Source organism: Pteropus alecto, unplaced genomic scaffold, assembly GCF_000325575.1.
Source record: "Pteropus alecto unplaced genomic scaffold, ASM32557v1 scaffold75, whole genome shotgun sequence".
NCBI lineage: Eukaryota > Metazoa > Chordata > Mammalia > Chiroptera > Pteropodidae > Pteropus > Pteropus alecto.
The window spans coordinates 28367028-28381555 of record NW_006440638.1 but is presented as its reverse complement, the minus strand read 5'-3'; the positions used below and the strand labels follow the sequence as shown (position 1 = coordinate 28381555).

At 46.0% G+C, this 14528-nt stretch overlaps 1 protein-coding gene across 1 annotated transcript in view; it reads right to left on the bottom strand.

Moving 5' to 3' along the window:
• LMCD1 (LIM and cysteine rich domains 1) overlaps nt 1-14528 on the bottom strand; it is a 57752-nt gene that overhangs the window by 11308 nt on the left and 31916 nt on the right. The window contains exons 3-4 of the mRNA XM_006917571.2: nt 12104-12359; nt 4914-5243 (exon numbers count right to left, since the gene is read on the bottom strand). Coding sequence (XP_006917633.1) covers nt 4914-5243; nt 12104-12359 — 586 coding nt within the window. The remainder of the gene's footprint in view (nt 1-4913; nt 5244-12103; nt 12360-14528) is intronic.

The window sequence follows — 14528 nt, the reverse complement described above, 5'->3', positions numbered from 1 at the left end:
GCCTGTGCAAAATGACCATGTCCAGGAAATCTGTATATTCAATTTCTGAGAGAATATTCCGTAAGCTCTCCAAACACAGAGAAATGGTTTGGTGGAGATGTTAGCAATCAGAGCACTGAGGTCATCGCCTGCAGGGTGTGCAGGCACCCATAGGTTCCATCCAGGAGGGAGAGGTGGGAGCAGAGGGCTGGGAAAGTGGGTCTGGGCCTCACTGTTCTGGTGTGAAACTGTCCAGCTTGCTGGAGTTGGCAGCTCGCTGCCCACAGAACCCTTTGAATCCCCCAAGACCCATGGCGGGTGGGATTGGGGTGGGGCAGTCCTTCCGTTGTTCTCACATGCAGACAAGAAGTCCCCCAGTTCTCCACTGGGCGGGGCTGCAAGTTACTCCAAACACTGCTGCTGTTCACCCCAGCAAACCTAAATACATACCCCCTTGTGTTGTTGTACTCATTCTGCTGGGCCCCACCCAGGACTGCTCAGACTCCATAGGACTGTGACTCAGAAGGACCTGGGTTGGAATTGCAGCCTCACCCCACCTCTCATCAGCAAGCTGGTGCCTCAAGCTCCACATCTGTAAAATGGGTATAACAGCCCCATCCTCTCTCGCTGGTTGTTAGGGGGATTCAAAGAGATGAATGGGCCTGCTATGCAGTAACAGTTCTCTCCCCCCGGCCACACACACAGTGATACAGGTGAGGGCAAGAGAGGGAGATTAAATATTTTGGGTTTTTATTTGGTCTCATTGACTTAGAGGGCATGCTCTGGGAGGAACACGGGGTAAGTTAGCATCTGGGATTTTTCTGCTGTTGTGTTTCCTCCCGAAGACGGATTATGCTGAAGGCATTACCCATGGTGTCCCGTCTCTCCAAGCCTCAGTGTATTAATAATGCTTTCAGAGGACTGCTCTGCAGTTGGGGCGGGCAGCCACAGCTCTTGGGTTCATTCTCAGATGTGCTACGGCTAATTTTAGATCACCCTGTGTGAAGGCCTAGGGGTTGAAAGCTGGGGGTGGGGCGCAGATCTGCACATTATGCTCAGATCTGCATAACCAGACAGCCCTGGCCACAAGGACGGGTCAAGCTCAGAAGACACTGTCTCTCACAGCCTGACTTCACTCAAAATTCAGTCCATGGGTGGGAATTTCACACAGGTGAGCTGGAAAAGGCTTTTGGCTACACTGTTCCTCTGGTCTGGATAACTCTTTCCTCTGAGGGCAGTTTAGTGAGCAGCTGTCAGGGAGGGCTCGGCAGCCTGACCCCACTTGCCCCCAACTGAGCCCCTCCCAAGGTCTCTGAAGAAGGACTTGACTGTACCAGACTGAGCTGCAGCACGATGGAGCCTCACAGGAGAGAACTGCCCTCCAGTGCAGGCTAAACACAGCATAGATGAAAGTGGGATCTCATGGTCCCAGATTGCTGAGTGTAAAGTGGTCAAGACACGAGTGGCCAGGGTCTGGTGTAAAGCAATGTGTTTAATTCTGTGCCTGTGTTTCCAGAACTCAAAGAATGTGAGTGTGCTTTGCAGCATTTTCAAAGCTGGACTTCCTAAGCCAGGAGGTCAAATAAATCTGGAAAATGCTTGGGTTACCATCTCTTGGACCCCTCACCATAGACCAAATTGGCGATATCATTTTCACTGAGTTTATATGTAAGGTGATTTTTAATACTCTTTAGCAGTGGTTCTCAAAGTGTGGCCCCCAGACCAGCGTCAGCATTAACCTGTGAACTCATTAGAAATGCAGGTTCTCAGGTCCCATCTACATCTATTAAGTAGGGAGCTGTGGGGTGGGACCCAGCCCTCCGAATTTGAACAAGCCTTCCAGGTGATAGTTTGAGAACCACTGCTTTAGCCTACTAAAGGCTCTGAGAAGTCCTGCTGTAAAGAAACTCATTTATTTTTATTTACTCTAATGTCTCCCAAACTTACAGGTCCACACAACCCTCTATGCCATAATATCCATTCGCTTTCTGAGGAATAAGCTTTGGGAAAGAGAAAAGATGGACTTGGGGTCTCACAGAGGTTGGTTAGAATCCCGCAGGCTTTTTTCATGTCTCTGGGTGGTTGGGAACTTTAAATCAGATACTGCAGTGCTTAGCATTGCCCTTGGCCCACAGCAACACCCACAAAATTGTAGCTGCTAACAACAGTGATAGCAATCACTATTAGTTTAGGGTGATAAACAGAGAGGTTACCAAATACAGTTCCTGTATAATAGTTTCACGTGTCCCATTTTTTGCCTCCATTTGTTTTTTCATAAATCTCTGTTTGGATTTGAGGTATTGAGTGCAGTCCTACAAGTTCCTCCCCATACCTGGGCCCTCAAGTTGAATTCCCTGGCCATTTCTAGCCAAGTTCTTTGCCCTCATTGGGGGAGCAAAAATCAGAATTCGCGCCGGATTCTTGGCCCTGGTAACTGTCTTATACTGCCCTTTTATGAGAAACAAAGGAGCACAGGACCCCGGATGACCGGCACCCACACCCACTTAATGAGGCCACTCTCTGAGGTAAGGCAGAATAGTTCAGGGAGTATAGCCTGCTTCTAACAGTGGTGATGCTTGAGACACATGGTCTATGGCCTGGCAGGCTATCTAGCTACCTTTATAGGTTTTTCCCCCCCCAGAGATAAAAAGGGATTAAATAAAAGTACTCAGCCTCCTTTCTTCCTGGAACAGGTAATAATCAGGGTTTTATAACTTTAGAAAGCGTATTGGATCTGTGTTCTTCTGCTTAGAAACTATAGGACTCAGAAAAGTTAACTATTATCTCTGAATCTCTTGATACCTCACCTGTAAAATGGGGTTGGTAAAATGCACCCCACCAGGCAACTGTGCGAATTAAACAAAGACCCTGAAAGGGTGAGTGTGTTATTAGGCACAGAGCAGGTGCTTAATAAATGAAAAATTGAGATCTCATCATCCTCCTAGGCAAAAGGGCCATCTAAATTGTACCCATCTTTCTGGGCTCAATTTGTTTGAACATTCATTTATTCATTTATTTGTTCATTCACTCATGGATCGCATATTTATTGAGCACCTACTATCTCTATCGAAGGCATCTGCTGCAGATACAGAGATGAATAAGACAAGACCTCAGCATCTAGAGGGGGTGACAGACATGAAGCCACTATCACATAATTAGTTATTGAATTTAGATTGGGGTTAGGGTAAGGAAGGAGAAAGGTGTCTTCCCCAGCCAGCCCAGGCCAATCAATTTTTTGACCTTATTTTCTGACTCTGTCACTTGACATTTACTTTCTAATTTTGTTTAAATGCTTCTTAAGTGTCAGCACTATTTCTTAAAGTTGACTGTAGACAGGGATGTGGAATCTCAAGCAATCTTTGTCCCATTTCTTCACTGAACAAAATGTGGGACTGGGTCAAGAATAAAATAACGTTCTCAGATCGGCATCTCTCTCTTGGGAATGGCAACTGGAAAATGTCACGATGACTTAAAGAAGTCGCCCTCCAACTTGGAATTACACAATACTTATGCTTTAAGGACAGACAGCTATTTGAGGGTAGATAGAGGGCAGAGTTTGGGAGGAAACTAGTTCATAAAACATGGTCACTACATCTAAGTTTTAAAGTTCCTGGGACATGTATTCTTCCTGAGAAATGGGTCTTTTCGACATCATCACCAAATTTGTAGTAGAGAAAATAAGTTTTGTTCTTTTGTCTTAGAGTTCTCAGGTAAAGAGTGTGAGGTCATAGTTCACTGGACAGCAATCCCAAGTGAATGTGCCAGAGAGATGGGGGTTGGAGATGCAGGACAAGAGTATGGGATGACATGTTTGAGTCACTGCAGGAAAGGAAGAGGCCAGTCCTCTCTGGATGTAATGACAGCATTGTTTGGGCTGGCATTCCCTTGGGATGTCTGGGTCAGCCCATTCCCAGTAAGGCAGGTAATTTGCTTGAAGACTTCATGTATTCAAGCCTTTATCTCTCAATGCCAAATAGAAGCATGAGGCCACTTGGCTGATGGGAAAGTGGCAGGGATTGGGTAGGGGACAGCAAAAGGTAGGGGGTAGGGGCCATGAAACTTAGCAAACATCAGTCCCACGTGGCACCAATCTCAAGCTAGTACTTTTACCTCCTGAGGAACAGAATAAGATAAACCCATCACTGAAGCTTACACAGCTCAGACTATGGTCCCTCCTTTGTGTTTTCTCAGGCAGAGGCTCATCTGTCACAGCGTATCATTCACACTCGTACTAGAGTAAACTTTTAGAAGCACAGCTCAGATCCTGTGATCCTTCCGATGGAAAGCCTACCACAGCTCAAATGGCCCTCAGAGTAAAGCCCTAAGTCCATGGCAGTGCCCTCTGCTTGTTTAACTACCTGGGCTTGGCAGACAGCACAGGCTGATTAATATTTGAGCAATGAATGGGTGGATGGCCTGACTTTGCAGGAAGTGTGCCCCTGATGACCTTGCCAGCCTTGTGTCCTGCCTCCCACTAGCTCACCCCGCTATAAGTCACATGGGACTTCATTCAATCGTCTGATTCCACCATGCTGTCTGGAACTTAGGGCCTTTTTGCACATGTTCATCTCTTTAGGGCAGCATAGGTTGTCCCCTCAAAGCCTGAAGGCCTGAGTGACTTTTAATTCTTCTTCTGAAGCCAACTCGGGCTTCAGCTCCTAATCCAATCCTACCCACACCCCAAGCAAGCTCAGGTGCCCTTTCTCTAAGCTGTGATGTCTGGTTGTCTGTGACCTCCACTTGATGATGAGCCCCTTGAGGGCAGCGACCTTGTATTTTTTTCCATGGGACAGTGCCTGGCACAGAGTAATGAGCACCAAATAGCTGCTAGAGGCATGAATGCATGAATGAGTGCGTGAATGAGGGAAAAAGCCTGACGGTGCAGCCCTGGCCTGGGTGGTTGCAACAGCCCTGGAGGCCTGGGAGAGACTTACATATTCTTTGGCTGGGTCGCTAATGCTGCCATTGGTAGTCGGGGCCGCAGGCTCTGCACCCTCTGGCTTCTCCTGCTGCTTCCCTTCTTCCTTGGGCAAGCCTCCCTGCCCAGGGAGGGCCACTTCTCCCACACCGAGGGCCTCACTCTTATATTGCTTGACAAATTCTTCCATCAGTTTCAGCTCATTCTCCAAAAGTCCGCGGCAACGAGAGGGGTCCTGGTCGTAGATGGGGAGCTGGTGCATGAGCTGGCGGCGGCGGTAATAGGCACCCTCGGTGCCCGTCACTGGCTGCTTCTCCTTTGGGATGAGCTCCATGTACTGCAGTCCCTAGGCAGGAGGAGAGAAACCAACTGTGATTCTCAAGCCTCCAGGCAGAGACCCAAGAATTGGTGCAATCTGGAAGGTGAACAATTTCTGGCTTCTTCGAGTTTTTATAGAACTCAAGGATTCTCGAAGAAGAGATGTTGTGAATTTTGGTAACACCCAAAAGAAGCCTAAATAAGCTTTCATTCTCTCTCAAGCTGTAGTCACAAATCATGAAAATGGTGTAACTTAAGTTGATGTTCATTTTAGATTTGCTGGCTTTGTGGCAAGGACTTTGTTTCCATCAAAACTGATTATTTTTACTTCACTTACCTCATGGCAATGCTCCCAATTAGAAAAAAAAAGTCAATCTAGTTTAAAATTACCTTTCTCAGACACGTATAATTAAATCATCATGGGCATAAGATTTTTCATGGTTTATTAATTGAAAAATATGCAAAGGCACCTTCTAATAGTAGAACTGACAAGGTCTCGAGTCAATAACTATTTTCATGTCAACATGAATGGTAACCATTCGAGTGTTAATATGTTCATATATAACTGTCCAATTAGGACTTTTTAAAATAAAAGTTTATACTTGGGTGGGGAGAAAGGGGGGAAATAAAGGTCAAGGTCATATAGCATGAAAACTGTGAAAAGCAATTGTTTATTCTTGACAACTGTTCTCCATTTCTGTGTTAAACCCAGATCTTGACCCTGACACCCTCACCAGGTTTCCTGATTCCTACTGCCAAGGTGGCTGCTGCCAAATTTTCCATCTTAGAAACCGCCTGCCCCATATCGTGCCATTGGGGCTGGACTCATCTTGGAATTGTGCTAAACGACTTGGAAAGTCATACTGTAATTCATAATAAGCAATCTAGTTGTTGCTTGATTTTAGGGAGCAGGGATGAGGAACCTGAGGGGTGGTGTACTAGTTCAGAGCCTGGTATTTGCCGAGTTTCATCATTAATAAATTCTGAATCAGGGCATTTTTAGAAAAGGAAAGGAAGAGACCTGGGTTCCTGTGAAACTCATCATTTGAGGGGTAGCTGTGGATGCCCCCTTGGTGGCTCTACCCTAGATTTCTGGAACACCTGGCTGAGATGACTTCTGGCAATATGGGCTCACAGCATACCTTGCTAATCCCTGCATCTGCACTGTCCCGTACTCTTCCAGGTGCTTTTTCAGACACAGGAGATGGCCTCGATGGTAGACAGAGTCCTGGGATATCAGGGAATTTGGGTTTCTAGATCCAATCCTGCTGCTGCTTTCTATGTAAGACAGAGAAAGTACCCAGCCTCTCTGGGCCTCAGTTTCCTCATCTGCATTATCGTTGAGCTCTTAACCATTGTGAGAAGTCTGTGGCGACCTCATTTGATCCTTATCACAACTAAGAGAGAGATGAGCAGTAGCACTAACCCAAATTTATAGCCTAGGAAAGGGGCCAAAGAGGTGATGGATTCTGGATGGCCAAAGAGGCCAAGCTCCTTCACCCAATACTTGAAAGAACAAGAATCCCCAGGAAGCTACTCAGGTGACTACACATCTGGGAAAGACTTATCCTTGACTCAGTCTTGGGAAGACCAGGGCAACCTGTGGTTTCACTCTTGATCACTATGAAACTGCAAGTGGCTTCTAGCATTAACATGCCAGACAGCTAGGTGTGAGAAACCGTCTCCAACTTTACACTGCATAAGAATCACTTAGTAGATCCTGTGAAAAGTTTCCTGGGCCCATCCAAAGACTAATTTAGGAGTGTGGAGGGGCCTAGAAGTTAGGTCCTCCCCTGTGAGTCTGAAGCAGGACACCCAAGGGTTGGGGCCTCTCTGGGAACAGTGGGTCGGGGAAGTGGCTGTGACCATCAGAGGACAGAGAAACAACAGCCAACAGCCAACAGGCTGGGGCAGGGCCCAGGGCCCGGTGGTTAGGAAACAGCCATTGAGGAGCAAATATTGGGGAATAAATGAGAAGAACAGCTCTTCTCATTTATTGCCTGGGGCCTGCTCTGCTCCTGGGAGCTAAGGAAGGATTTTGGAGAAGAGGAAATGAGAGCTTTGCTCACTCTGCCAGAATGTGTTGAAGCAGTCCCAGTGTCACTGCTTATTCAGCTCATGGGAGAGAAACCTCTTCAGTGAAGGCCGCCCACTCCCGCAGGTTGAGTGGTTTAAGGAATCATAGGAGTAACTAACACTTACATGGTGCTTACAATGTTCCAGACATTCTTCTAAGTGCCTTACATATGTTAACCCATTTAATTCTCACAACACTCCTAGGAGAAAGGTACTCATATTACACCTTGGGAACAGAGAGTTCCTCCCTAAGTATCTCCCCAAGGTCACACAGCTAGTATGTGCTAAAAATAGCTTTGAACTCAACAGCTTGGGTCTCAACTCCTTCTATTCTGCCTCTCTAAAAGACAGATGGTTTGCGAAAAGAAAAATATGTCCCCCAACTGCTGGGAGAGTTTCCTTTTCTTGTCACGTCAGGGTGAGTGGACTGGGTATGTACTGCCTGGTGCTAGGATTCTCCAGTTCCCGAATATGTCTGCAGCTCTGGCCTTCAAGGGCCTGCCTCCCTCCCTGCTCAGCTTTACAAATAAACTCTGTGGTAGAAGTCTTGCACAGCCCACCTCTTGCTGATCCCTGCATTCACAGGGTCCTTTCATGGCTCTGTCCCAGCTATGGGTGTCTGTGGCCTATAGAGCTCACGGGTTCCTGGCTGGGGCCCTGGAGACAGGGAGTTTTCCCTCCCAGGGACCCAGTTTTCCTACTGCAGCTCCAAGCCCCAGCTGAGTACCAGCTGCCTTTGTACTGTTAGGGCCTCAGTATATAGCTCCCTCTTGATGTATGTTTTTTGATGGCCTTGCCTGGCTGGCCTAAGACTCTTGTCTATGCTTCCTAGTTACGCACCCATGGCAGACATTACTAATCAACCTTGACAAGGGTCTCAGAATCCACCTTAACACAGCTCTTCAGGAAATCACTATTAATGTTATAGACTTGGGAATGGGATGCTAGAGAGAGGGTTGGGTCTGAGTCAGCTGCCTGTGCCACTCAGAGCCTATAAGATAATCTCCTAGGTATCTCTCCAGGGAGCTAAGGTCATGTTCCCAAAACCTTTAGTAAGAGGCCTCTTCTCAGACCAGTTGGAGATGGGGTTAGGTTTTACATTTTTCATGAGGACCTTTCTGAGTCACTTGATGCTCTGCTGTCTGGCTGGGACATCTTGGGGTAAAGTGGTTTCCGGAATCAGGATTTATCAGGAGAAAAATTAAAAATGCAGAGAGAAAAGTAGAAGAGAAAGGGGCTCTATTCTCAGGGTTGGGCAGTAAAACACACATGGACTCTGGAATCAGAAGACCCAATCCTGATTCTGTTCTTCCTAATTCTTCTCCAGCTGTCAGACAAGGACAGTAAATGGATTTCATCTTACATGTCAATCCTGGTAAATAGCAGTTATTTGCATTGAAAAGAGCAATGTTGAGAAAGATTCTCAGGTCCAATGAAGGTGCAATGGGAGACAGTGCTCTGACTGATAAGCAATTTCTGCCATGGGTACGGAAGCAGGGGGTGAGGTATGAGTCAGTGCCACCCCTGTGTAGGCTCCTCACAAGTCTCTGTTTGCTCCCCTGTAAAATGGGGCAGGGGACTCTGCACATAGGGAGAGGCAAGGTGTTGGTAAGATAAAATATACAAAATGTTCAAGGGATGCTGGTTCCTTTTGCCTTCTCTATCTTGCCTCCTTCCAAATCCTGGCTAGCTTTCAAAGATCCATTCAGGGCCCTCCCTGTTCTTGGAAGCCTTCCCTAGAAATGTTAACTGCAGATGCCTGCCTTCCCTTAGATCCACCCCATTTGCCTGGCCTGGCCTGGTAGGGAACAGCCCAAGCTTTGGAGTCAGGGAGGCTTGACTTCGAGACCTGTCTCTGACATTTAAATCAGCTATGAGACATCTGCCTAGCTGTGTTACCTCTCTAAGCCTCAGTTTCCCCTTCTGTAGATGACGGTAATAATAGTACATTTTTAACAGTTGAAAAATTAGGTAAGATCGTGCATGTATAGCTCCTAGCATAAAGCCTGGCATGTAGTAAGTACTCAATAAATATTAGCAATTAGCTTTATTGCGACCGTTTTTAAAGGCTTAAGAATTTCTCTGGGTTTCATTCTGGTTGAGAAGGATAACAAATAGCAAGATTAAGTCCCATTTCTAAAGTAGAATCAATCCTGATTACTTGGTAATTTAAAAAAAAAAAAAAGTAGAGAAGGTGAGTAGGAAGGGAGAATTGTCCAATCTCAGAAATGTGACTTGCTAGGCAGGCCAGATGCGGAGCAGACAGAAGGGCCTTTATACCATGTGGTTTTATGAGCCAGCATTAATCATAGCCTGACGATGCCGTCCTCTGATTAGTCTGGGGCCCAAGCATTTGGGGTTTTCACCAGCCAGATCCTGACGCCCACAGACGGCTCTTTTATGAGCTGCTTGCTTTAGTTTCCACAGACATCTTGGAGACCCATTTGATGGCTTACCCAGACCTGGGCGCTGGAGGCAGACCATGTTTGGAACCAGCCAGCATATCCCAGTTCTGCTGTTGTTCATTGTCACCTTCTGTGGCTCAGGACCTGCGCCTGCCTAGCCCCTCAAACTGGCAAAAGCCAATTAAGCATTCTGTGTTTCCTTACATGTAAAATGATTCCTACCTCACAGGGAGTCTGAGCTTATGAATGCTGAACTGTTTTTTTTTTTTTTTTAAATACGCTTTTCAAAAAGTACAGCTTTAAAAAATAAATCTTTGCCTTTATTTACTTAGAAGGGATTTCCCACCCCCACTTCTTAAGCTATAGATTAGAACTGTGCTGCTCAAACTCTCTATGGTAAAGGATCAGGTTTGTTTGGTTAGTTTGTCCACCTATTGCAGAGTGATTTGTGCGCTCACTGCATGTGATGATAATGGAATACATGCCACGTGAGATTTCCACGTGAGTCTGAACACAAGAGAATTCTGTTCAATGAGAGGAGTTCTCTGATCACATGCTTGGATGTCAACTGCTACAGAATTTTCCCAACATTTATTCTCAGTTTCTATACTTGTCATTGTGGACCAGTCATAAGGATTTTGTAAAGTGGTGCCATTCCACAGACCATATGTGGAATGTCACTGACCAGGAGGGTGACATAGCACATGTACTCATCAAGCCTCCTATGTGCCCTGCACGGTGGAAGGTGCTGGATAGGACGATGCACAGGACAGCATGATGTCTGCCCTCATGGACCTCATTTCACTCCAGTGTGGGAGAGAGGACAACTAAGCAGATATATAAGTGATATAATTGTAGCTTGCTTCTAAAAGCTTCTAAAGAACCAATGGCGAACTGAGAGAAAGAAAGTAGGAAGATGGGTGGCATCTACTACCAGTTTGGACAGTTAGAGGCCTGATTGTCAGAAAGACTCAGCCATGCAAGAGCAGAGAAAGATGTTTCAAGTAAGAGAACAGAAAGTGCAAGGTCCCTGAGGAGGAGGAAAGCTTAGGGTGTTCCAGAGCAGGAAGGAGGAAGGCCAGTACACCCTAAGGTATTAAGTGAAGGGGGTACAGCAGGAGCTGTGGAGGAGCCTGTGGACATGGGACCACACAGGACTCCAAAGGCTCTGCTTTTCTCTCAGGAGAGATTTAATTAAATGTCAAGCTATAAAAGAGGTCTCTAGGACCTCTTTTAGCTCATTTACTTGTAGAAATCATCTAGACCAGAGGTCCCCAACTGCCGGGTTGCAGATCCGTACAGGTCCGTGGCCAGTTAGGAACCAGGCCGCACAGCAGAAGGTAAGAAGCGGGCAAGTGAGTGAAGCTTCATCTGTACTTGTAGTCACTCCCCAGAGCTAGCATCACCTCCTCGGCTCCACATCAAATCATCAGGCATCAGTGCTCTCATAGGAGCACTGGTCCCTGGTGCCAAAAATGTTAAGGGCCGCTACTTTAGGTGTGGCCTGAGGACCAGCAGCAATCATCAGCATCACCTAGGAGCTTGTTAGGAATGCAGACTCTTAGGCCCAGTCCTACTGGATATATTTCTGCAAGCTGCTGATTTATATGCTTGTCGAAATTTAAGGAGCATCAATCTAGTCTACTAGATCTTGAACGTGGCTGCCTGTGGCATTACTTGGGGCATCATTTAAATGCTCACATCTGGTGATCCTGATCCTACAATCTAGAGCTTCTGATTTAATGGTCTGGGACAAGGCCTGTGCATAGGGGCTCTTTTGGGGTTCCCAGGAGATTCGAAGGGGCAGCCAGGGTATGACCTTATGCAAATCACCTGTTCTCTGTGGGCTTTATCCTTTCTACCTTCCTCAGAGCCTCTCCAATCATTTGCCAAAGCCTTCTCTGGGTGCCTCTTCCCCACAGTTGTGAAAAAGCTAGTTTGGTCCTCCCTTCTAAGCCTAAGAGACTTCAGCTGTTAGGGAGAAGCAAGGATTGTTTCTCTGTTCTCCTAGATGCTTGCAAATGGCACATCCCAGGCCACTTTGAGGGGAAATGAACATCTCATAGATGAAGACAAGCACTTGGAGCATTCTGGATGATAAACCATCTTTTGTTCAGAAGTGAGGAGCCCAAAGGGAACTGTGAGTGACCCTGTACTAGAGTTGGAAGGGCCCTTAAGAGTTCATATGAACAACTCTACTCATTTTATGGATGAGGAAAACTGAGGCCCAGACAGTCTTCACTATAAGATCACATTGTGAGGTACAAGCAGAAATGAAACTATAGTCATTTCTACTATTTCTGCAACCTTGCCTTCTTCTTACCTTGTCTTTGAAATTCAAAACCCAGCATGGCTAACATTTACAAGGGCAGAAAAGCAACCACTTTGTTGGAGGAAGCTGTCTTACCAGTTTCTGGGTGACTCCGGGGGGAGCCCACTCATAGGTGATGGTGTCAAAGGTGGGATCTTTCCCAGTGGCAATGGGATTGGTCATGATCATCCGGTTCCTCTTGTAAATCCGGATGCCATCCCCGCCTTTCACCCGGGCTGTGAGGGTGGAATACTTGGAGTCCATCAGCAAGCGGCCAATTTTCCGATCATCTTCCAGGTCGGAGCTCAGGCAGTGGTCCTCTTGGCTGCATTTGCATGACTTGCAAATTTTCCTGGGGCATGGTAGAGATGGGGACAAGTGAGATCAACCTCTAGAAAAGAGAGGCACCATCTTCCCTTTTGAAAGCAAGCTCAAAGTTTAACTTTAGTAACTTGAGAAGGGTAGCAGCAGACAAAGGGTAATCTGAGACCAAAGGGCCTTTGGGATTGGGACTGCATTTGGCAGACTCTAGTCTTTCTATCAGTCTGTCTACCTGTGGAGAATGTGGCGCATGACTTTTGCTGGAAAAAGAGCATAAGGTTTTCCTCATAGCAGTTGTGGTGACAAAGCCTGCTTTATTCATTAGAGTGCTCTAAAGCAGGAGTCTTCATGGTCCGTGGGCTGAAACTGGCCCATGACCTGGCCCACAAACTATAAATAAAGTTTTCTTGAAACAGGACCATGACCATTCACTTGCATATCATCTCTGGCTGCTTTGAGGCTACAATGGCAGATTTGAGTAACTGCAATAAAAACCATTTGGTTCTCAAAACCTAGAATATCTACTATCTGGCCCTTTATAAAAAAAGTTGTGGACCCCTGTTCAAAAGATTATTGAAATTGTCTCCCAAGATTCATGAGCCTTGCAGCTTCTTTTAAACTCTTGAGCACTCATTCTGAAGTTAGAATACAGCTGAAAATTTTCTTCAAGAAACTGGTAGACAGGGCTCAAGGGAAAGCTTAGAGAATCCCTTGGTCCGGAGGGATGGTGTTCACTGGCAAGGCTTGGTCATGAAGCTGAGAAAAGAAAAAGCACCCTGGGGAAGCTTCAAATTCACTGGAAAGCCTGACATGTCTTTCTGACAATTAGAAACAAAAGAGTTTGGCCGCTTTGTGTCATACAACATGGTTTAGAAATCCAGAGAATTCCACAATGTGAGAGGAAAATTTTGCCCCTCCCTTTCTGGACTGTCACTGTAGGTAGGCTGTGTCCCAGATGCTCTAAGCATCTGATTTAAAAGCTTATTAGGTAAAGTGAGTTCTGTCAAGACATACAGTAGGGATGGGGCAGCCTAAGCAAGCAAGGTGCCACTGCAGCTGCATGAGCACTTCCATGACAGGCAAGCCCAAAGGAAACCCCCTTTGCTCTCCTAAACTCATATATCATAAGTCATATATCATAAATATTCACTGTGGGGCTGGCAGGGGCATGCTTTGATAGTCTACATCAGTGGTTCCCAACCAAGGTCAATTCTGTATCCCGGGGAGATTAGGCAATATCTGGAGACACATTTAATTGTCACAATGGGGTGCTAATGGCTTCTACAGGGTAGAGGTTAGGGACGCTGCTAAACATCCTACAATTCACAGGATAGTCCCCTCCACGACAGAGAGTTATCTGGTCTCAAATGTCAATAGTGCTAAGGTTGAGAAACCTTCGTCTAATATGATGAGAACCTTTAAGAAGCCAAAGTTGGGGTGAGAGGGGGAGAAAATCAGATGGAAATAATGCAAAGGAGAATCAGGTTGGGCCACAAGAGAGTAGTATATGCTCTGGGGTAGTTCTGCTGGCCTGGACCAGTTACAGAAGGTTAAACACATTTCTTCAGTGTGAAGCTGCTTCTTTAACACACTGATGTGAGGTGTGACTTAAAGTGGGGGATGAATGCAGCAATTCCAATATCATTTGAGGAGAAGCTTGCAGTCTCATTCATACTCAGTGGGTTGCAATTTGAGAAAAATTAAAACTGCTCATCTTAAGGATAATTCTAGCACTACAAAAGAGAATATGATATTAAAGGTGATGCAGGGCAAAAACAAGAGGTCTTTTCTTTTTGTTCTCATAAGAAGGGGTTGCTTGTTTTGCAAAATTGGAGCACTTTATTCATGATAGATAATATTCTCTTGCCTCTCCCTTTTCTGAGGAATGGAGGAGACTGCTTCCCTAAGAAGAGAAGTGATAGCACCATTGGTTTAATGTGGGAGTGACAGCCGGAAGTGGAAGGAGGAGGAAGAGGAAAGAGGCGAAGGAAAGCCCAGTGTCCTGTGGGTCCTCTGACCTCCTCAATACCTTCTGTAAATGGGTGAGGAAGCTGTCCTCTGCTTTCTTGGTTAATGTAGATTCTTAGGATGCTATTGGCGATGCTGGGAATATAAACACTTTGAAATGGGAAAATATTGATGAATATGAGATGACCTTTGAGATTGTGTCAACATTATTTCTCCTTTATTCATGCTTTTC